Source organism: Melozone crissalis, unplaced genomic scaffold, assembly GCF_028551555.1.
Source record: "Melozone crissalis strain CALT ecotype California unplaced genomic scaffold, PUWL_Pcris_2 ptg000016l_1, whole genome shotgun sequence".
Lineage (NCBI taxonomy): Eukaryota > Metazoa > Chordata > Aves > Passeriformes > Passerellidae > Melozone > Melozone crissalis.
Window position 1 is genome coordinate 23,378,300 of NW_026535794.1, and position 23,363 is coordinate 23,401,662.

Below are 23,363 nucleotides of genomic sequence, written 5' to 3' on the forward strand. Positions count from 1 at the left end.
ATGAAAGATGTATAGATTGAAAATAAGTTGCTGGGAAAGAAGCAGAACTCTAGTTTGTGCAGGCAGTGAGACATATTTGAGTGTGTTTGTTCAGAAAACATGATTATAAGAAAAAAACCCCATGAATGTTTTCTCACTAAGGATGCCTTTCCAGGAGAGCTCAGAAGCTGATCCCAAGTGTGTATGCAAGGAAGTTGGCACTCTGACAGAGAGCACCGTTGTGTCTGCAGAGTGTGACAAGCTGCAGAATTTTAAAGATAAGTTGTTTGGCTCTGAAGCACAGCAGCTTACTTGCTTTCACAGATTTGTGTTACTGACTAGAATATGTGTTCTTTGGCATGTCAGAAATCCAACAGGGCAGCAAAGATGCACAGTTGCTTTAACAGCATTAGAGAAGTGCAAGCTTCCATGGTGTGCAGTCTTCAAAAGTTTCCTGATGAAAGAAATCCTCTTGGAGTGGCAGTGAGAAAGGGTGAGCACTGCATGTGGGTAGCAGCATGAGCAATAGTTAGCATTGGTGCATGGTAATCCCAGAGGACACCCCAGCTACTGAGGAAAGCAGGTATTTTTATAGTTATGTTTTTTAGAAAAATGTTGAAAATGTGGAAATATGAGATAGCATCATCAGCAGTTGTATGTTATGGTGCATATGAGCAGCATGAGGCTGAGTTCTACTGCTGAGAAAAGCTTCCAGGTCACTGAAATATCAGCCAGTTTGAAAATCATGGGTTATTCTTCTGTCTAAAGCCACAGTGGAGATTTGTGATTTTTCACAGAGTGAGAATAAAATGATACTCAGGAATTGAAAGACTGAATGGATGATCAAAGGAGCATAATTAATGTTCCAGCTTAATGTACTTACCCTGTCCACAACTACTATCTTTGCTAGTGAAAGGTTCTTCCATGTGACCTGGGAGTCAATAGTAATAGTTACTTTTGTTGAATTTATCAAACAGCTGTGAAATATTACTTTATGAGATATGGGAATAGCCTTTTTCAAAACACTCCCAAGCTGAGGCTGATCTAAAAGTCACAAGGCTTTGTTAAATGGAGTGTCAGGCTTGAGCTGATGCTGTAAACCCCGCAGGGAGCAAAGCACTGATTTACTGATGCTGCTCAGGTCTTGGGTAAGACTTGGCTGCAGTCCATCTGGCTTGCCTTGCTCATGGAGTGAGTGTACTTTTGAATCCAGCTCATCTGGGAACAGCAAAAACCTCCTTGACCAGCACAAGCGATATGGCAGCTTGCCAGGAGCTCGTAATAGATGAGAGCATTCCCTTGTTGGAAGCAAAGCCTGTGATGGTTATTCAAGCAAATGCAATGTGTTTCCTTAAAGTATGCAAATATGGTTATTAGCCCTTGATGGAAAGTGTGGAGTGTTGGTACATTTAGCAACTCAGATCATGAGCTTGTGTAAAAGTCACAGAAATTATAATCTGGGATGTTGTTAATTGTTGAAGTATGTCAACAATTCACCTTTCCTGGGTTTTACTATTAGAATTGGCTGTGTGGGACTGTGGAAACACAGGTGACAGAAAGCACCTGGCCATTCAAACCCATATAATACTTTGTCCAAAGTGTTTTAAAAATGAATTTTAACATTCCTTGCTGCTGTTCCTCCTCAGAACTCTTTGGAGAAATTAATTAAAAGTGCTGCCATCTGTTTATCTTACATTTCATAACAAGGGTAAAAAAAGAATGCCAGTACTTTTGAAGCAGCATTGTATAATTTTGTCATTAAAAATGCATGTTAAGAGTACGGTGAGTACTAGTACATTGGTTCCACTTTTGGAAAAGCATTGCAACAACAATGTACAGTTGTTGCAGTGCTTTTTCAACAACATTTTAGTCCTTTCATCTTAGAAGAAAATAGCTCTGTGAAATCCATGGGTGATAATCACTGGGTGGAGATGGCCTTCTCTGATGGAATTATTTTGTTCTAGAAGTAGCACCAGGCACAGCAGTACCTGACTGCTCACTGAGCTCCAGCAGCAGCTGCATTGGCAGCTTCAAAGTCAGCCTTGTCTCAAGCTGATGCTGACAGATTCTCGGGACTCCTTTTTATTCTTTTGGATGTGGATCTCTGGGTTTTGTCTTTGAATTAATGGAGTTCATCCAAAGTTCTATCCCCTTCCTGTAAAAACTTGCCCAAAAGAGGTGGTGTAGAGGTCAAAACAGCTGAAAAGCTGTTTTTCTGGGAAAAACCCTCCATATTATAGTTCATATTTCATTTTGTTTTTAAAGTAGCCTCTGGAAGAAAAACCAGCTTACCTGTTTCATGCAACTTTTTTTTCTCTTTAATTTGCTCTCCGCCCAGCCCCCCTTTTTTTTCTTTTTAATTTCCCTCCCACCCTCTTTTATTTTTTAAAGAAAAAAAGCAATGTTTTCACAAGACAGGTAATCTTCTTAATGGTAAGTCCTGATAGAAGAACATGTGGGGTAATTCTCTTACTTTCACCAGTTATATTTGTTTTCTCACAATATAAATTCATAGTGTAATTGGTTATTTCTGCAGTGTAAAATTCATGCAATTAAGATGATTTTGCTCTCTGTACTATATTACCTACTGTATTTCACTTGGATTAATGGAGAAGACAGAAATTTCACCCTGCAGGTGATATTTTGTAATTCTTGTAATATATGGCAGATGCTGATTACAGAGGCTGTAAAAGGGGAGAATTGGATATTAGAGAAGAAAAATAAGAGTGGGGGAGGGGACTGAAGGGAAGAGACAGTATTTGCAAAGACCTTGAGGTAAGCTGCTTTCAATGCACTGTTTAAGCTTTAATGACCCTTATAGAGATTCTAGCGACAAAGTAATGGCCAACTAGAGGAATTAAAGGCCTCAGGTGATGATCTGAACAGCAAAAGCTGACAGAGGCTATAAATACCATTAGAGTTTGACACAGGCTCTGCTAGGAGGAAGTTCTTTTTCACAGTGTCTGTCAATGTGTGATTGATCAATAAGGTTTGAGGAAAGAGCTGGTGAAAACCTCAGTTACTTCAGGTGAAATCTTCTTATGGTTTCCCCACGTTACAAGTTCTTGTTTCTGTTAGAAGGTACTTTTCAGAACAGTTATTCTTTATCTTTTTTGTGTATCCATACCTTTTTCCTGCAGCAATTTCTCATCGTTGTCTTTAAAAAAACCCAACATATCCAAATCTCTGTGAGCTTTAGTTCCAAAAAATTGTCCAAGCTCTAAGATGAGCATCCCTTGAAAATTGCTCACGGCTCTTCTTTTCTGATAAAGGCCTCTATTTAATTTGTGGGATATTAACAGTTTCTAGACATGCACTGATCTCAATTCTTATTTGTAATTACAATAGTTATTTTACAGCTCAGTGGCAACAAAATCAGAGCACAGAAAAGACTTCTCTGTGCTGGCTGTCTAAATAGCATGAGCTTTGGAGTGCAGGCTGAAGCAAACTCTTCTGAAATTTTTCTTGTCACCTCTTCATCCAGTCTGTAGGGTTGCCTCATTCTTGGACAAAAAGTTTCCTTGCAGGTTTGCAGTCCTGTCTTGATGATGTCTGTGATGATACTCACTTTGAAGCAGCTTTGTGGTATTTCCTCTTGGCTGTCTGCCTTCTGCCAAGGATGAATCCCAGAGTTTGATGCTAAGGATGCTTGTGGAGGAACACTGATGCAGCCAGATGCCATGTTGCTTTTGTGTTGCTTCCTAGAGTGATTAACTTGTCAGATTGATCTCCTAAAGACCAGAATGAGAGATGATATGTACTTGTCTTAATTCAAAGCCAGATGACCCCTGGAGTTACCTCAGCCTGATAGAAAACCCTGAATAGGCCAGCAAGGGGTAGCAGTGCTGTGGAAGCACTGGAGTTGCCTTTCAGCACAGTAAAGGATTGAGACACACATTTGGCCTTTCATTTTTTTTCTTTGACAAAAGTAGAAGGGTGAGAGAAGAAAGTTCCACATTATTCAGTTTAGAAATGTGCCACTCATTTGCATGTCTTTGTATCCATTATTTACTTGCTAGGGTGACTGATAGTCCTGCTCAGATGTGTGCATGAGATGACAAGGCACTGACACCAGAACAACATTGGTAACAACACATGGCTTGTCAGCATATATTGCTAAAATATGCCACATCTTGGGGAACATTAAATATGCAATATGGAATGAACGTTAAATATGTATTAGGTTGTAAAAAAATTAGTGAAGATTACCTGGAAGTTCACTAGATAAGTCTTTGTCTCTTCTGAGAACATGAGCTAGTACCTTTAAAAAATATAGTGAGAAAATACAATGCATTTATTCTCAGGGGCTAATACAAATGATTCATTAAATCTGTTATATTTGAGAGAAGGGAGTATTATTGCTTAAAACTCTTTTCTCAGGATAGATGCTGTACTTAATTTAGACAGCAACTTTGTTGTGTTGGATAGGCAAGATTATGCTTTGATTTTTGTCTGAGAGAAAAAAAACACCTTTGAGTGTAGGAGTGCTCTTGGTGTCTGGTTGCTCTGACACGAGTGATTCACTTAGAGGAGGCTGTGCAAAGGAAGAATATCTTGCTCCAGCTCGTTTTGGCCTCAGAGTGAGGCTGAGTTTGACCAGCAAGGAGGAGAAAACAGCATTGAATGGGAAGGTGTGATCTTCAAAAACTGGATGAGTGAAACTCATGAACATAGAAGATGCTAAAGTACAACTATTTGTTGTCAGGTTATGAAGCTCATTTAAGTCACTAAAAAAAGAGGGCAAATCAATATAAAATTTCTGGATACTCTTTAAGATAACATGTATGTTTTGTTTTTCAGCTTCTCTTTTGAAAGGATTGAAACATGCAAACATTGTGCTGCTTCATGACATCATTCACACCAAGGAGACCTTGACACTTGTGTTTGAATATGTGGTGAGTAAAGTGACTGTATGTTCTAGATATGGTCCAGAGTGTATTAAATTTTATGGAAGTGCTCTCTTTACCATCAGTGATCTATGAATCAGGCCAAAATAACCCTTTACTTTATTCAGGAGAGTGATGGCTATGAGATTTTGCTTTGTATTGGAGTAGGCTAAAAGCTGGGTTTAACCAGATTCAGAGATGGAGAAGTGGCTGTTAGGCTCTTGAAGGGCCTTAGACTATTGAGTTGACTTTTCAAACATACTCTGCTTCCTAGTTATAGTTTGTTTTTTCAAGCTTTTTCTTTATTGATGTGATCAGGTAACTTTAAATAGGTGAGAATAATGTAGGGAAAAAACAGGACTGAAATGCTTAACAGGTAGCTCCTTGATGAAAAGCTTATATCAAGTTTAAATTGCCTTTTTTTGTGTGATTGGCTTGTGCAGAGTGTCTTTTTATAAGTGATATCAATAAAAAAAGTCTGATGCATGCAATTTAGAATTTGGGATTTTTTTAGTTTTTCCATGACTAATGCTTAACCTATTAATTAAAACTTCAATTTGCATAGTAGACAGTGTAATTGTGTTGAGAGTATTACTTTCCAAAGTACTGGCCTTGGCCTCCTAATTAATCTTTTTATTTTTTCTAAGACAAACATATGGCATTTATGTAGAACTACTTCAGCATTTAGCTGTGGAATTATGCAATGTACTATCATAATTAACCTCCCAGTTTTCACAGATGGGTCCAAGAACATGTAATGTAAAAGGAACAAATGACTTTAGACACCGTTAGATTTTCAGTATAATATCAGCTATTGTATTATATCTAGTCTGTAAGACACTGTGTTTATGAAGTACAGTGATTACTAGCATTACTTTAAATACAACTCTGCTTAAGACAGATGAAATTATTTTGTGTGTTTCTTGGGGGCAGGCCTTAATTTTTCCATGGCAATGCACACAGCATCACAGAATCCTTTCTGGAGAAGCTGCTCACCTTGTGTATTTACATAAATGTGCTGTGAGGGTGAGGGCATTCAGCTGCAGCAGCCTGCTGAGCATTTGATACAGTATGTATGTTTTTACCTCAGGTATTGGAACAGTAATAAAAATTTAATTCCTTTTCTAAAATTCAGTAATTTTCCTCCTCCTGACTTACACACTGAATTAACATAGGAAAAGCCTTGATACTTAATTTTATGTAATGGTCAATGTATGCTTATTTGCATATCTTTACATGAATACATTTTGCAATCCCATTTATCAGCAGCTGTATTTAGCTGTATTCTTCAGAACTGGTTGAGAAATTAGATGTATAGAATACGTTTCTCCCTAAAACAGATGGATTTGCCTATTACACTAATTTCAAATTGATGGATTTTACATTTTGCTTATTTCGCTGATGCAAGTTTCTGGATTTTATATCCAGGAAGGTTGTTTGGACAGGTTGTTTAAGAAAAGTTGTTTAAGACTCTGGCTTGCAGCCAGGTGCAGACACAGATTAAGCTTCATGCAGTGACACATTCTTCTGGATTCACTAAGCTGTTTTTCAGTGAGCAAACAGCCCTGCTGGAGGTTGCACCTTTGGGTTCCAATGGTGTTTGGTAGCTATTGAGGCTGTTTGAGAATCTCATTTAGTAATGGTTTCTAGCAACTGATCCAAGTAATATTTTAGTGTTTAGACTGGTAGGCAGTCTCTCAAGGTGCTGCTGGGGAAGAAAGGAGGGATACTTTAGTCTCTCCAAACAGCATAAAGACTGCATAATAATGACATTGTAACATGCTCCTGTGCCTTGAGATGACAGAATTTATTTTAAAAAGTCTGTTTTCATAGTTTGGTAATGTAAAGTTACAGTCTGATCAAGCAGTGAATGCTATCTGATAATGCTTGAGAATGGCCACATAACCTGAAATAAATTCTTGTGAGTGTGCATGATACAGGCATGATTGCATGGGTCTCATTTGTTCCTTTGGTTATAAAGCTTCCCTTCAGTGCATGGTGTGAATGTGCAGAGGCAAAAATTACAGTTGCCCATTTAAAAGTACAAATTTTGGCTGGTTGAGTATGCAATCTAGCTGTGTAATTGGCGTTACTGAGCTCTGTATCTGTAATGTCTGGTTTGTTGTTATTTTAACACCTCTCTGCGGTCTAGCTCAATCATATGAGTAACTTGCACTGAAAGAAGCCAAAATATTCATGTGATTAAAATTACATGGTGATGTATGTTTTTGAATGACTGAGTCCTAACCTAAAAGGGATTGAATTTGATTTATTTCATAAAGGGATATCATGGAACTGATACACTATTGCCATTGATTACTACTGACCTTTTCAAACATAATAAAAGACATTTGAGTGAGTTATCTTGACTAATTTAGGAATGAACAGTTAGTGATCAGAGAGTTCTCAGAAAATGGAAACTTTGGGTTACTAGGTTGGAGATGATTCCTTGGGGAAAATAATACTGGTGAAATGTCTGAGGTTAACTGAGGTGTTTGGTTTCAGCATTGACCCTGAAAGAGTAGAATGAAATTTAATTTCATGTAGCAGCACCTTAAATTCCAAAATGCATTATGGTAGTAAGTTAAATGCTGAAAGCAGAATAGCCTCTGAAAGGGAACATGGCAGTAATTAAAAATCTCTGAGTCCCTGAAATAAGTTTTCTTTTAAATATGTATGTGTGTCATGTGAAGACACGACAGAGTTTTTTACCTTTAACCTTGGTGGTCTGCAAAGCCAAGAAAAGTCAATCTTTAAAAATTCTGTCTGATAGTTGAAGATTGGGAGAAATTTATTCTCCATACCAACATTTTGGTGCTGAATGTGGAGCTGTACATTTATGTGGGAGAAAGGGAGCTTACTCTTTTTCAAAGAAAGAACTTAGTAACAAGGTACTGTATTCTATTTTGTACTAAGGCATATGTTAACTCTTACATCAGCATATTGCAAAGCATGCTTAGAGCTCAGTTTTATCACTGGATGCCTGAGAGACATTATTAAATGGGGAGTTTTGAGAATAAACTGCTTTCCAACCACCAGAATAAATTTCCTCTACAAAACCTGAATGGGTGATAGTCTTTCACGTATAAACGGTAAAGAAAATTATTTCTGTATAGTTAACTGGGATGTGCTAAGCAAGACCTGAAAAGGAGATTTTGACGCTTTGCGTCTGGTGTCTGAGACGGAAGGGACTCCCCAAAGTAAAAGGTCAGTTCAGTGGAGGCATAGAACTGCTCACAAAGGTTTTGTTGCCTTCCTCACCAGGCTCTGGTTGGGTGTTAGTTTAGGTGATCTTACGGGGATGGTGGCTTTAGTGCCAGTGTCACTGGTGTGGCCAGCTTTGCCCAAGGAGGTGGTGGATTGAATAGGTGAGATCTCTGAAGATGGCTTCACATCTGTTTGCTCTAAAATGATCATTAGCTGCTGCCGTTTGCTGCTTCACTTGTTTATTTAGAAGGAAGATGACTGAATTTAGAAACCTATAATTGCTGAAAGGCAATCCTAAGCAAAACATATTTGCTACAGGCTTGGTAGAATGATAATGAGGTTTTTAGTATTATGTGTAATTATGTAAGTATATTATTATCAATAAATGAACCAGCAGCTCGTCCTATTCCTAGCATGTAAAAGTGAGCTTGTATAGCAATACTTTGCATCATGCTTTCAATATTTATGAACTAGGTTTGCAACAAGAACAGATACTTATAATTGGAAGGATGAGTAATGAGCAATATTATGTCTGCCTCAACGATGAAAAAGCTCCAGAGTAATCTAATAATGTAATTTAAACCCAAGCATTTTCAATTGCCTTGCCTATTTTAATATTTGTGTATGTTTTTGCTTCTAAAAATTCCTTTCCATTAAAGAAGAACATTTAATTTTCATTGCTTCATTACAGCAGCTACAATAGGTTGTTATACAATGAATTTACTTAATAAAGTTAATTAGTTACATTTCCCTCCCATCTCCTGTAACAAAAAAATAGGTGTGAGTTTCTAATTTTAAAGCTTATTGGAAGTTGCCTTTATCAGAATTAAGAATTACACAGCTGAGATTTTGAATTTGTCTCGGGACAAATTTGTCTTACATAATACTTAGAAAATATAATGTAAGAAAATGGGCAAAATTAAGCATCTGCAAGGATCAAAAATTTTTCCGTTGAAAAATTTCAATTTCTTCTAACTTTTGATAATTTGGATTGAAGACTACTATTGTTTTTCCCTTTTTATTTATTTTATTAGGGAGCAAGTGTTGAAACCAAAGGTATGATGGCATTGATTGTTTGTGAAAGCAAACCCAAAAAGCCACTTTTTTTTTTTTAGTGGGTGAGAGAGCAGGGAAAATCAGTAGTATCCCAGAGCTGCTTTTGAGCTGTTCTCACAAGGATCCTTCAGTGATGTGTAATACCTAGGGAGAAACCGGGCACAAGAAAGAAGGAAGGAGTCTCCTAATCATTGACTTCAAGTGAATCTTATTTGGAGCCCGAATTACGTTATTTTGGTGTGAAAGTGAAATGATGGGTGATTTTGTTCCCATTTGAAATCAAGGTGCCTGTGCAGCTATGGTCAGCAAGACCTGAAAGCTGGGGAAGCTCTGCACAAAGCCAGGTGCCTGCAGTCACCCTTGATTGCTGTGAACTTGCTTGTCCTCCCTGGCAAGGAGCAGCCACCCAGGGCTCCACCATGGCAGCAGCTGAATTTAGGATTTTCCGTTTACCTTGACCAGAGAAGGAGCTGCTCCCCTGTAGTTTAACCCTGACTCGTGCCCCAGGCCTGCCATAGGTTGCATTGCTTAAATTGCAGTAAAAAAGATGACAGATCAAGGCTGAGGGTAAACAGAGAGAAAGGAAATACTGTGCTACAGAGAAGAGGCAGTAAGGGAATAGTGCTCTTGGGAAAAGCTTTGTTTTTCAAGTTTTAATGAGCAGATCAGAGACAGGTGCTGCTGATGTCCAAATATAGGCTGGAAACGCAAACAAAATAGGCTTCAGGAGGGAGGGATTGAGGTGGGATTTCATAAGGAAAGTGTTTAGTGCTTTGCTGAGAGGTTAAGGTTTTGCCAGACATGGGAATTGGTAGGAAAGAAGGAATGAAAAATTTATTTAAATTTAAATAAAAATACTCCTACTAGGCTAAGAAGTTTGCAAATGTCTAGCAGGGGCAGATGTTACTCGTGCAATATTCTTGAGCACATGGCGTAACTCTTGTGGATGGTGCTGTGCAGGGCCAGGAGTTGGACTTGATGGTCCTTGAGGATGTCTTCCAACTCAGCCTGTTCTGTGATTCTGTGATCCCGTCTTTCCTGGATTTCAACGTGTTGTGTACACTTCATATGGAGGGCACATGCTGATGAATAGATGTATTAATAAAATTAATCAAGATTTACAATCCAACAGGCTGGAAGGCTGTATGTATCTGAATAATCAATTTTTGTGCAATTTATTAACAGTTGGTAAATATTGGTTAGATTTGTGATGTGCTGTGCATCATTTAATAATTAGCATCTATTATTATTGTTCTTTTTATTAAGTATTAACACTTGCATTCAATGTAAGTATTAAAATAACCCCCAAAATAATACACACAACAAAATCAGAGCATAAGAAACATCAAGAGGTTAGCTGACAGACGAAATACTGGAAATCCCATGAGATATTCTGCTTTCTGACTGATCCCAATTAGTTTTTTCCTAAATTACAGATAAAAGTTCAAGTGTCATTGCAGTCCCTCAAAAACACACACATGTAGTGAGATACATGTGCATAGGAGACATGCCAGTGATAAAACTCTACTTGATCCAGGTAAGGCCACCATCCTAAAGGGTAAATTTGTAAACACAAGAAAGACATGAATCAGCTGCAGACCTGAGGGGGAAAAAGACAAGCATGAGTAAACATCGAGAATAAAGCCTTCTAAGGAAAAGTCACAGTAAGTCGGGCTCTTAAGAGTTGGGGATAAAAAAAGGATGAGACATTTACAACCTTTAAATATACCATGGAGAAAGTCAGTGACCTATTTCTATGTGAATGGTTAAGAGGATGAAAAAGAAAATCTGAAATTACAGTAAGGAAGAAAAAGATTAAACTCAAGGAATGCCCCTTTCATGCTAACAATAATAAAGCACTTCAGAAGCTACTGTGGGGTGAAGGTTTTTCTAATACGGTCAGTTTTTAAAGAACAATTCAGGCAAATAATCAACAGAATTCTGTCATTGATAATAGATAGAGGTAAGATTTTTTTTTAAGTCCTTTCTATATTTATCTTTCTGCATCATAACTTTCATCAGCAAAATAACAATACCTTTAGTCTTTCAATGAAGTTAATATGCTGTTGCTTTCCTGTGTCAGGAACCAAAGAAAAAATATATCAGTTTATTTTAATACTTTAAAGTTTTAAAAAATAAATACTTCTAGTTACGTGCTTTTTGTTTGTTACACATATTCCTTATCTTTTTATTTCTGTCATGAACTGGCATTCCCTAGTTCCCTCTGAGGTGACACCTGACAATATCTCAACTTGCACTAGAGACTGTCCAGTCTAACTAAACTTTTTTTCCTCAGCCCCTCTTTAATAATATAGGTTGTAACTCCTAATTCCTCTTAAAATGTGAAGCTCTGATTTAGTGCGGAGTGAAAAAACAAACAAACCACCAGTCCAGAACTTACTGCTTGGAGAGTGATGATTACCAATTCTGAATCCTAAAAATAGATTTTTTCCTTCCTGAATGAAGTATGTAGCTTTGTAGTAATTTAGTCATATTGAAAAAAATACATCTATGCAATCTTTAAAAACAGAAACTTGGGTGAGCAGTTCAGGCAAAATAACAGTAGTAAAAATCCTAAAGTCAGAATGAATAAATCAATAATTGCAGATATTTTTTATGTTTATAGTTTTTTGATGTAAAAGATAATTAAGAAATAGCAAATAGGAGGAACCAAGAACCAAGCTTGAGTAATAAACAGAGCCAGCTCTTGAACCTCAAAAGATCCTATTAATTGTTTCTGTTTTACTACTTTGAATAAGGAGGATCTAACCCATGGAAGCACCACTTTTCTTTTGTGTGCCTTGCAGTCTGAACTGAGCTTTTCCCTATAAAATTTTTATTAATCTTACAATCATGCATGAACAGTTAGGATTAGGATACATGACAGGAAAAAAATCACGCAGCCAGTGTGAAGAGAGGTCTATGCAGGATGTGGAAGTTCCTAAAGGAAGGCTTTGCACTGGTCCTTTGCTGCCCTGAGGATGGCATTTGTTTTGTTGCCCAGCACACACCACCAGAGAAGGGCTCTTGTGCCAGCTGAGCTTGTGTGGCTACAATTGAATTATCCATGGTCAGTGCCATGCCAATATTAATGTGGATACTCGACTAGTATGGCTATATGTGATTTTCAGCCTCCCTCCCATATATGAGTTCTGCTTACATGGTCCTGAAGCAAGCACTCTTGCCAGGAGCTTATGGGCATCTTCCATGCTCTAACAAGAAACTTTCTTTTATCTTCAAATTTTTATTATATTTATTTTTGATTGCTTGTTTGTTATATGTGCATATTGTGGTCAGTGTTGTGGAAGCTCATTGACATAACAAATTAGAGAAAAATTGCACATGCCCATCCTTGTGGGCACATGTGTTACAGCTTGCAAAAATTGTCCCAACTCTGTTCATTTTGAGGTCTCCAAGTCCATCACAGTTTGCACAAGCTGATGATTTGGTGCTAGGTTTTGATCGCACTAAACAGGAATTCCTACTTATTTTTGCAATGTCATTGTTTTATTCAGATAATCTCACTAAATTAAGTTGGTTTTGTCTCCTTAACCTGGTTTACTAAGAACACAAAGCTGATAGAATTATTAAGGTGGACAGACAGTAAGGAGGAGGATAAACTGGCATCTTTAGAAAACTGTATTTTGTTGAAGAGCTTTTAGTTCAGCAATTCTCTCCTTAGTGGTCTGTATTTCACTTGTCTGTAAGGAACCAGATTATTCTCTGTGGAATGAACAGAGGCTTTGTATCCATAAATAAATTTATCTTTTCTAACAACAGCCAAAAATCAGACAACTGTGTATCCTTTTTCTCTTGGATTTTCAGATTTTGAAGTATGCTTATCTTTCTTGACAGTGTGAGAGAAATCCAAGACACTCAAAACATCTGTTAGCAGAACTGTTTTCTTTATGAGTGTCTTGTGGGGCAGTTTTTTCTTCCTTGATTCCCTAATATAGATCTTTCCCCTGCTGCTCAGCCCAGCTGGTGCTGCTGCCTGCTGCTGTTTTGCTGGAAGTTGCTTAGGTATCACCCAGAGATACCTTGTAGGGTATTTTTTGTTAGCATGGCTAACACTGTGTCGTCTCATAGAGTGAAAAGATTGAATTATAGAAAGCCACAGAAATACATGAAAATAAAAGTCTATGACATTTTTGAAGATGTCAGTGACATGAAATAAGTTTAAACTGTGGCACAGTAATCTGCAGAGTGCTTAGGTTGGAGGACACACGCCATTTAAAAGGAATTAGCTTTTTTTGTTGTCCTGTCACTTTAAATATTCCTGGTGCCCATCCTTTTATTGGTAAATTATATTATCGGTTTAGGAATTTGTTGGTGACAAAAGGGGAAGTATTTTAGTCGGGAAAGCTGCTAGGGCATAAATAATGTGTGCTGTCCTTTGAGCAGAGAGGAATGGCTCACAAGAGCCTGGCTGCCTCAGTGGAGCAGCACAATCTGTCTGCTGCACGACGGCATCGCCGGCAGCCAAATCCTCCCGGTTTTGTTTTAATGGGAGGGCTCTTACACATTGCTGGTTCTACATGATGGGAATGAGGTTGGAAGTGCTTCCTGTTCCATTCACAAGCCCCGGGCTCTCCGTGCAGTTCAGCTTCAAAAATGACAGCTGAAACCAATTAGGCAGAATTATGGGATGCCTAAGTCACATGGAGATTTATCATGACTGAGGAAGAAGAGGGAAAGAGAATGTATAGCATGGGAAGTAGAAGCGACTAATTTAATTAGAAGAGAGTGACAGTCAGGTTATTATTATGGGGAAGGGTGGGCAAAGTAGAGATCATTTTATGTCACAAGCCATGCCTTGAAAGGAAACGTCCCAGCCTTTGTCTGAACACGTTTGTGCTTGGTAGCAGAGTCTGATTTCTGAGCAGGAATAGCTGAGCAAAACAGTTGATGTCAAAGTGAAGCACAGAGCATATCTGAGGACTTTTCTAGTTTGTGGTTTCCTCATCTATTCATAATTAGAATTCCTTCAAGAGGAGAAGGGAAGAATCATCAACATTTGTCTTTTTTTTGCATACTCTCTCTCAACATTTGTCTTTTTTTTGCATACTCTCTCTTTTCCAGACCTAGGATGCAATGTATATAAACCTTGCTTCAGCTGTATAAACATCAGCCAGAATTCTTTTCCCTTCAGTACATGCTTATACCCAGTATGCTCACAAACATAAACCCATGTGTCTGCTTATAAACCAGAGTCTTGCTGAATAAAAATGACCTTCATACAATTATACACTGCCCCAAGTCTAAATCAAAACTCCAATTAATTTCTTCATGTGAGTCTGGAAGACAATATTCCATAAATAAATCATACTTTTTGTGGAGTGGTCAGGGTAGTTGATGGTATGGGGAGAAAATGAGTGGAAAATATTACAGAGAGTGTCTGAGCAAGTGTGCATTTTCTTTTTTTCTTTTTTTTAATTCTTGTACAACTTTGTTGATTTTTGTTTAGACTATGAGCAGGTATGTTGGAAAAGTAACTTAATCTCTCTGTCATGTTCAGGTACCTATAGGAGTTGTGATACTTCTATCACAGGGAGGAAAATATTTGCAATTAATTTAAGTTTGGGTCAAAAATGAGCTCTGGCTGATGCGCCTCTATATTTAGTTTGGAAACAAGACGAGGTGAACCAGCATTGCTGAGCATGGGTTTTCTATCCCTTATCCTAGGAAGCACTGTGCAGTCTCTGCTCTATCTAGAAATTGTTCCATCCACCCCAGGAAAGGTCATGGGCCTCTTAATGGAGGCCTTGTTACTGGAGATGTGCACTGGGGAAAGGGTTTGTGCTTTAATGTGCTGAGAGAAGGTAGCAAAAAGGCTAGACAGGGCCTTCTCAAGGAGGTGTAGCTGTGTGTGCCAGTCATGGTGCAGCCCTGGAGCAATGATCTTCTGGCACACACTAGTGAAATACAATTATTTGAAGGCAAAAATGCCAAAGCCTGTCTCAGGTTACCTATGTTTACTTTATACTTTCAGCAAAAATGGCCAAGATATCTTGCCTCTATCTGGAGGACTTTCATTTTAAATATTCAAGCTGAACAGTATGGATTTGGAATTTATGGGATGGGTAGCCTTTGTGCTATGGGTAACATTGGACTATTATTTTGAAAATTGCCCCAAATTTGGTCAAGTGATAAGCTTTAGAAAAATCATAAACTGTACTTAAGAGCTATGTCTTTAAAGATTCTTCCTCTCTTCTCAAATACTTTAGTCTCTCACTTCAAATATTGTAGACCAATTAATTTCTGATGAAGTGAAATTGTTTCTGGGGCAGCCGGTAGTGGGAGGAGAGATTGAGTTGTTCACTTAAAGCATAAGAGGCTCTGCAGAAGACATTGTTTTGTTAGCCAAGTGGGAAAGTGAAACTCTTATAATTGGAGGACACCAAGATAAAGATGGCCTGGGCAATCTCCTTTTTTTCAGCCTTGTGGAAGTGCCTGTTGTGCAGCTCTGCAAAGGATTACAGGTGAAGGGATGTGGTTGTTGTCGAATTTCTCTCATTTTTTGTGAATGTGGGAACCAGGATGTCTTCTGAGGTTCCTGCTCATTCAAGGTATCATTTCAAGACAAGTTAGGTAATACTGCTGTAGAGAACTGGGTTCCACCTCTGCTGTATTGGGAATTGTCACCACCAGCTGAAATTGCTGTCATTACAGATTTCTCCTATTCAGTGTGAGATTCTCAGTCTCCTTTGCTAAAAGCATTACACATTTACAGCTGTGACTGAAGCCAGTGTTGCAGAATATTTGAGATGAGGCTCTCAGCCAGGCATGAGAAGGACACAATGATTAGGTGGATGATTATGCTTAGATTTATTGTTAATATGTATTTAAATATTACCAATGCATTTTATATTCTTTTTCAAAGTCAATAGCAACATGTCAGCTTCCCCATCTCTGAAATGAGAGCATCCAGACAGTTCCCTCTGCAATGTCCACCAGGTGTTCTTAGCTTAGGACAAACCTCATTGCCAATCAGAGACACCAAAAAGTAAGGGGGTGTGTGGGGGAGTGAAGGATGCACCTGAAGACCAGAATACCTTTCATTACCACCACAGTTAGTCAGAACAAAATAGTGCCAAATACTCTGAAAAGTCAAAACCAAAGCTCTTCGGACAGAATTGCCCAGATCAGTGATTCTTAGCATTTTTTTTGTCTTTGCTTGAAGTCCCTATCTGATAAAAGGAAGTAATGCCTTATGTCTCCTGCATTGCTATGAAATTATTCTATGTTTGTAAAGCATGTCAGTAGCATAGCTATAAGCAGGGTAGGAAAATCTGTGAGATTATTTCTGTCTTCAAAGTAGTAAAAAAAGCCAGACTCTGCAAGCTGTTTGAGAATAGAAGAAAAACCCCCTAACTTTAAAACAGCACAGCTATTTTTCAATCAGGTGTCTCCTATTCTGTTCAGTGAGTATGTATAATCCTGGGAAGAGAAAAAAGCATGACCTTTTAGGAGTTATCATAATATACATTTAATGGATAAACAAAAGGTAGGATAACCCAAATAATTCTGGACTTTCCTAGCTTTTGAGTTCTTTTCTATAGAAACTTGATTTATCTATGCTTATTGTTTTTTGTGTAGCTGCTTTGAGCAGAGGAGTGCTAACTGAATATTATTCAATATATTGTACATATAGGTGGGGGTAAGCTGGTGGAGTGTAAAGACTAGGAACTAATGGGATTTTGAACTTAAACTAAAACATCAAATGTTCTGTCAGCATGGTATTACTTTGGTGATTTGTGTGTATTGGGGGTTGACAGTATGGCTGATAGAGCTGTGAAAAACTAGCTTGGAGCAGAATTGGTCTAGCCAGGTCCACTTGGGATCAGAAAGTGTTCAATTACTTGGAACTCTCTGTTACTCCATTCCCATTATGCTGCTGCCCTGTGAGGTGGCCTTACCCTCTGAGACAGTGCAGAATGGACTGTGAAAGGTGTATTGGTTGGTTTGTTTCTTCTCTTTGTTTCAGTATAGTTTTGTGTTATTACCAATATGTAATTGTATCTTGAATTTTCCTTTAGGGTATCTATTTTATTACATCAGGGTGGTGACTGCAGCAAAGACCCCAGAGTATGGCAGGCTGTATTGGCAGCCACTCTTCCACTTGGGAAAGCACGTTGTTTTCCACCTTCAAATATGGCATGAAGAAAAAGACTCCATCTATTTAGTACAAATTTCATGGAATACATTAAAAAAGTGCTTTCATCCAGCTTGCTCTCGTTTTCTTTTCTAATGTTTTCCTCAAACTTGTATTAGTGTTGTCTTCAATGTCAGTTGTGCACACGAGCACTGGAGCAGACACTTTGGCTGCCAAAATGGAAAACAGGTTTAGAAAGAGCTGTCTCTGCAGCACTGTCAGTTTTCCTGGCTGTACTAATGTTTAATTCAATGTGCATTCAGTCCCTACCTTGGGAAAGAGGAGCAGCTGAGGCTGCATTTGCTTTGCTGCCACCTTCTTTTTTTTAAAGTAGGGAGCAATGTACTCCAACATTATAAGCTGCTTCCACAGTTCTTCCCATAATGTTTTGTTACATGTATGAGAAAGACTCGTAGTTTTATGAAAGCAAATTGTAGAAAGATTTTAACAGAAAATACATTCAATTTCTCTTCCCCATCTGAATGAAGGTTTGCTACAGATTCCTGTAGTGTGTGCGTAGGGAAAAAAATAAATGCCAAAAGACTGCAGCACAATTGACTCTGTAAGGTTTCCAGGGTTCTGAGGAAATTGCTGCTTACAGACTTTCAGGTAGACATGTTCAATCAGTTTTTGTAGGTTTTGGTGGTTAAACTGGTGGCAGAAGGTTATATCAGGCTTCCAGTTGTCTTCATCCTTGGGATAGGAAGAATAAGCTCATGATGGATAACAAACATGATGATCATTGATGTTTCTGTGTGGAGAAAATGCATCCACATAGTAACTGAAATATCAGCATAAGAAAATGAGGTTATCCTCACTATTTTTTACAAATATATTGGAAATAAAAAATATGACTTATTGCTATTCCTTTAGTTGTGGCTCTGAATAAGATGAAAAGCTTTTGTGAATAAAAATGTGCAGTTAGTGTGGCTGGAGTGGTGGGGCTTCAGGAGTAGGACATTGGGTTTGTCTTCCTCTGCTCTGGTTTCTGTCAGCTGACTGGTTGCAAATCCTATAAATCAGCAGAAGGCGGAGGAGGCAATAAACCTCCACCTACCAGGTTATCTGTTGTTCACAAAGGCTGAAAGATTGAACTGGGAGCAAATGATAATTCCTTGAGTCAGCCCGTGTGCAGGAGCGTGCTGTGCTCAGGGACCACGATGGCTGTGAGGATGGGACAGTGCCGGCCACCCTAATGGGCTTTCTAAAATAATATTTCAGGCTTTTCTTTAAACATCTATTGAACACTGCAGGTGCTAGTACTATTCAAAGACTGGCATATCTCATGAATAACAGACAACCATTAAAATGAGTGGATTCCCATAAATTTTTTATTTGACACCAGTCATCACCTGTAGTAATGTTTCAGCTGATATTAAGGCAGATTCTTTGCTGGGATTAGTATTCAGAACCTGTTAGTTTATTAAAACAAATGACAAGGTAAGCTGATGACTTTGTTTGTTTTCTTGGTGTTCATAGAGTAAAAAACCAAAAATGTGTAATGTGGAGATGTGCACTGAAGGGTGGCTGGTCCATGGTTTATTGTTGCAGTCCCAGAAAGGTTCATTACCACCATAGTCAGTCAAAACACAGTAGACAAAATAGTGCCAAATACGATGAATGAAGTAGAGAATGGAAGAGGAATTTGTACCTTAAGGCTGAAAATTTCACAGAAATGAGGAATAAGTCTCTAAACTTAAGAATCTTTATGGAAAATGCACTTCTTTGACACTAGCAATTCATGGGTAGAATATTTTTAATTAATCTGAAAATTTTCTTTGTAAATGCATTCACTAATTTGTAAACTCTAAATTGTATAATTGCTGTCTGAAATCCTGCATTTTGAAATAATGTAGTATGTAGTGTGGTTTGCCTGTTTAAGCATGCCCTCTGCCCTTGTGATACACAAGCTGTTCATTTTGGGATTCCAGCAGTTTCCTGTAGTCAGGGCTCTTGCTCCCTTGAAGTCATGTAAGAATTTGTGAAGATTGTGCTAGTGCAGAGACTAATCATCCTGTGCATCTTCATGTCTTTGTAATTTTAATTCCACATGCACAATGTGTTTTTGTAGTTGGTAATTTCAGAAGCAATTACATATGATAGTTGTGGCAAAAAACAAATTTTGTGTCTTGGGTGTGAACTCTGCTATGTATCTGCATAACTCTGCAAAAGAAAGCTAAAGAATGCCTCCTGGTTTGGCAAATGTTGTACAGAGACACCATTCTGCTGTGTGGAAGGCAACTTTTGTCCAAAGCTCTCACTTTGAAAACTGCCTGTATTTATATGGGCTCTTGTGTATGTGAGGCAGGTATTGCCAAGTAGCTTTTCAAGGAATGTTGGATGATTTTTACCAGATGTGTTCAGAAACCAGATGCGGAAGGCAGAGTCTGTCTCTGAGTATTTTCTGGTTAATCAAGTACATATTTTTGCTTTTTTTTATTCTGAACATAATTCCAGAAGCTGCGTTCTGAAAGCATATTAGAGAAACAACATGCCATTTGTCTGAAACTCTGCTGCTCAAGTGTAGAAATGTAAGAGAAGAATTCAGAGAAAAGTGTTTCCATAGTAAAAACTATAAATATTTATTCGTTAAAAATAACAAGAATCTATGCATTGCAAACCTTCTTTCTTTTTCTTTTTTTTTTTAAGTGGTTTCATGGGGTTTTATGTTTGCAGGAAATATATGTAACTATGAAATGAAAACTTAGGTTTGAATTTTCCATTATGTTCGTTTCTAAGGTATCTGTACTTAATGGCTGTACATGTCCATATGTGCTTCTTTTTGAGGTGGAAAATACCATTCAGTACGCTGATAAGCAATTCCTTTCAGCTTTATTTTCTAAACCTTTAACCCATCTTAATCTAGGATCACTGTAAAATTATATTTAAAGGGCAATGCTATAATGTGAACAAGGGAAGTTGAATGTGAGATTCTCCCTTTAGGTTCATCCTCTAGATATTATCTTTGTGGTGTTGATGGTGATACTGTCCTCACAAGTTTTAGAATGGTATTAAAATTCAGGTGATTAATTTAACAAATGCAGGGTGTTAGAAAAAAATATTCATTTACATTTGTTGAATATTCATATCAGTTATCAAGGCTGTTAAATGAAATGAGTGTAAAGGTACAAATGTGTGTTTGCACATGTGTGGCTGAAAAAAAAAATCTTATTTTCCATTTGTTATGTCCGCTCCTAAGTAGAGGGGTATTTATTACTGCAGTCATATGGATATTAATATAGTTTTCTCCATCTGACTTTCTTTTAGCACACTGATTTATGTCAGTACATGGACAAACACCCTGGAGGGCTTCATCCAGAGAATGTGAAGGTAAGAGTCAAAAAGAGCACACATCCAAGGCAAATGCAGTAGCAGTAACTTTGAAAAAATGTCATGTCAGTTGCTTCATAGAAACTGATTGCTAGCTAAAGGGAAAATGCCTGGCATAATAACTGTATTTTTAAATATTTATTTTCTTTGAAAATAATTACAAATTCAAGTATTTGAGCATTCCTGCAACAGAATTTGAGGTTTGTAAAATTGACTCAGAGCCAAAATATTTGAATGATGTCAATGCTGTTAGCAGTGCTGGTAATCCCTCCCCTCCATTGAAACATTTGCTCTTAAGACAATACTGCCCTAAAACCCCAGGGTAAACATGCTTTAGACTGTCAGTAATAGATACTCAGGTAAGTTAGTGTGGGTTCATCAGGTTTGAGGGAACTGTAATTAATTCTATTAGCTGAATGTGCTGCTTTTTATATGAACATATAAAATCTTCCTTAATCTTTTTGCACACTTTCTTGGATGAGATCAGCATTTTCATAGCTGATCTCACTTTGTATTTTTTTTCCTTGTAAGGTAGATACTGAGAATCATCACACAGGAAAGAGAGAGTTTATTAGCAGGATTTAATGGAAAGTTAGATGAGTAGAGACTTGATCCAGTTTCTCTTTGGGAAGTCAGCCAAATGATTTTAGCATGAAATGGAAGCCAACCAGACATGCAGAATGTGTTGTGTGTGTGTAGATCACTCAGATGATCTGTCTTGCACTTGGACATCAGTCCCATTGTTGTTCTACTTTGGAAGTGTTTAAGTCTTCGCTTGTCATACTGGGAACGTTATTCCAGGATGTAACTTACTGAAAGGTAGAAGTTCATGAAACTCTCTCTTTTCTGGAAAAGCCAGGAAGCCTGTTTGGTTAAAAAAAAAAAAATTAAAAAGAGAAAGTATTTTTTCTTCTGCACTAGCTGATCATTGTTGCACATCATGTAGCTTCATTAATTTTCTGTGTTCTTTGAATGAAAAGGGGCATCTACAACATATGAATTTCAATAAGAATTATTGCTATCTAAAAAAAATAAGGAAAATTCCTCCTGGATATATTTGGGAGAAAAGAACCCCAAAATAAACCAATATACTCACAGACCATGAGTGTGGCACTAAAGGGGGTGAGGTAGGACCTGCTTTTCAACCCCTGAAACTTCTGAGCTTTCTTCTCTTCTCATTTTCCTAAGCAGAGTTTCAGGTGTTAAATGTGCTTGTTAAACCAGGGGGGTTGTGTTTCATTTCCCCATGTGGATACTTACAACTTCATTTCTCTGAGTTTTGGGATAAATGAAGACTGCTATTAAGATTCTTTGTGCTGCTTCAGATTTGTAAGTCTTGCTCCAAGGCTGCAGTGCTGTGTACCTCAAGGTACCGCAGTAGTTGTTGTAGCCCTGCTAAAAAAGACATAGTAATTCAAATAATTGTACTTGTATTTAATCACATCAGGCCCAGTGAGCTTGTCTTTGAGGAGGATGGATATAAATGGATCATTTGGCTTGTTAGTTTGTCACTCCTCTGAATCCTGATTTACCTGTCTTTTAAAACGAGAACCTCAGAGGGAACTGCAGCAGCAGCATTTGCCTTTCAGATTTTGCTGCATGTATTTCTGTGACTATCTGTACCATTTACATATATCTGTCAGTGCTCAGAAATACCTTTGAAACTTATAGACACACTAGAAATATTTATTTGAGTACCTAAGTGTAGATTTTCCTCCTGATGTACTGCTGGTTTAAGTTTTTTAAAATTCCCAGTGGATTATTAATAAAAGTGGGGGGTGGCAGGGGGCAGAAAAGAAAAAAACTTTGGAAGTTGGAGCAGATGCAACTTCAATCAGCAGATGAAACATGAGCAATCCCATTGAACAATGAACTTTTTTTTTCTCTTAAATGATACCGATTAAAATCAGTTATATATATTTAAAAGTCTCTCTTGCCAGGCCAGCAACAAAGGCTAGTCCTAATCATGCAGTAATTACTAAAATCAGGCATGATGATTTGAGGTGCTACCATTTTAATGAATGAATCAGGCTGCTTGGGAATTTCAGTGCAATACCTGCTCTCAAGGCTGAATTAAAAATAGCCCAAGAGTGATTTCTTTGGCTGGGAGGACAGAAACCCAGTCAGATATGCTAAAAACTCCCAGACCTTTGCCAGCATGCCAAACTAGAAGTGCTCTGCTCTTATGTTTCAGAGCAAGTAAGATGGTTATTTCACAACCATTTCATTTTGATGCTTTGTTGTGCTGTACTCATTTTGTTGACTCATGCAGTTGGGGATCTGAGACTTTGCCACCTTGTTTTGGTTTTAGCTTCTGGGCAAAGTTGTCTGTTTGGGTCCACAGCTGATTTTCAAGGGTTAAGCTGAGCTAAATGAATTAGCCTTCTCTCCCTGCCAGCCCCTTCTTTCTAGAGGTCCTTCAGTAATTTCACTTTTAGTCAGATTTTTGGACCCTGTTTGTTCAGAATCAGTGGTTATGTGATCCCTAAATCCATTTTAAAAGCTTCCAGTTGAGCAATTATATTCCAGTAGCAATAAATTAGTCTCGACTCTCTGGGGCTAACCTGTGGGATTAAGCCATTGATGCTCTCCCAGCATGACAAAAGACCCCCTGCCTTTTAATTTTGTTCTTGAGGGAAGTATTGCCTATTGATGGATATTCCTTTCTGGCTTGTTGCCGGTTATTATGAATACAAACCCACATAAGCACACGTTTTTCTTTTCCCAAAAAATATGTACAGTAGTTCCTG

General features: G+C 37.9%; 1 protein-coding gene across 6 annotated transcripts in view; it reads left to right on the top strand.

Moving 5' to 3' along the window:
* The window catches only part of CDK14 (cyclin dependent kinase 14), a 344,941-nt gene that overhangs the window by 125,734 nt on the left and 195,844 nt on the right, over nucleotides 1-23,363 (top strand). For all 6 annotated transcript variants that reach the window (XM_054273458.1, XM_054273457.1, XM_054273460.1 and 3 more), the window contains 2 exons: nucleotides 4,780-4,874; nucleotides 20,551-20,613. In XM_054273458.1, the coding sequence (XP_054129433.1) occupies nucleotides 4,780-4,874; nucleotides 20,551-20,613 (158 nt within the window). The remainder of the gene's footprint in view (nucleotides 1-4,779; nucleotides 4,875-20,550; nucleotides 20,614-23,363) is intronic.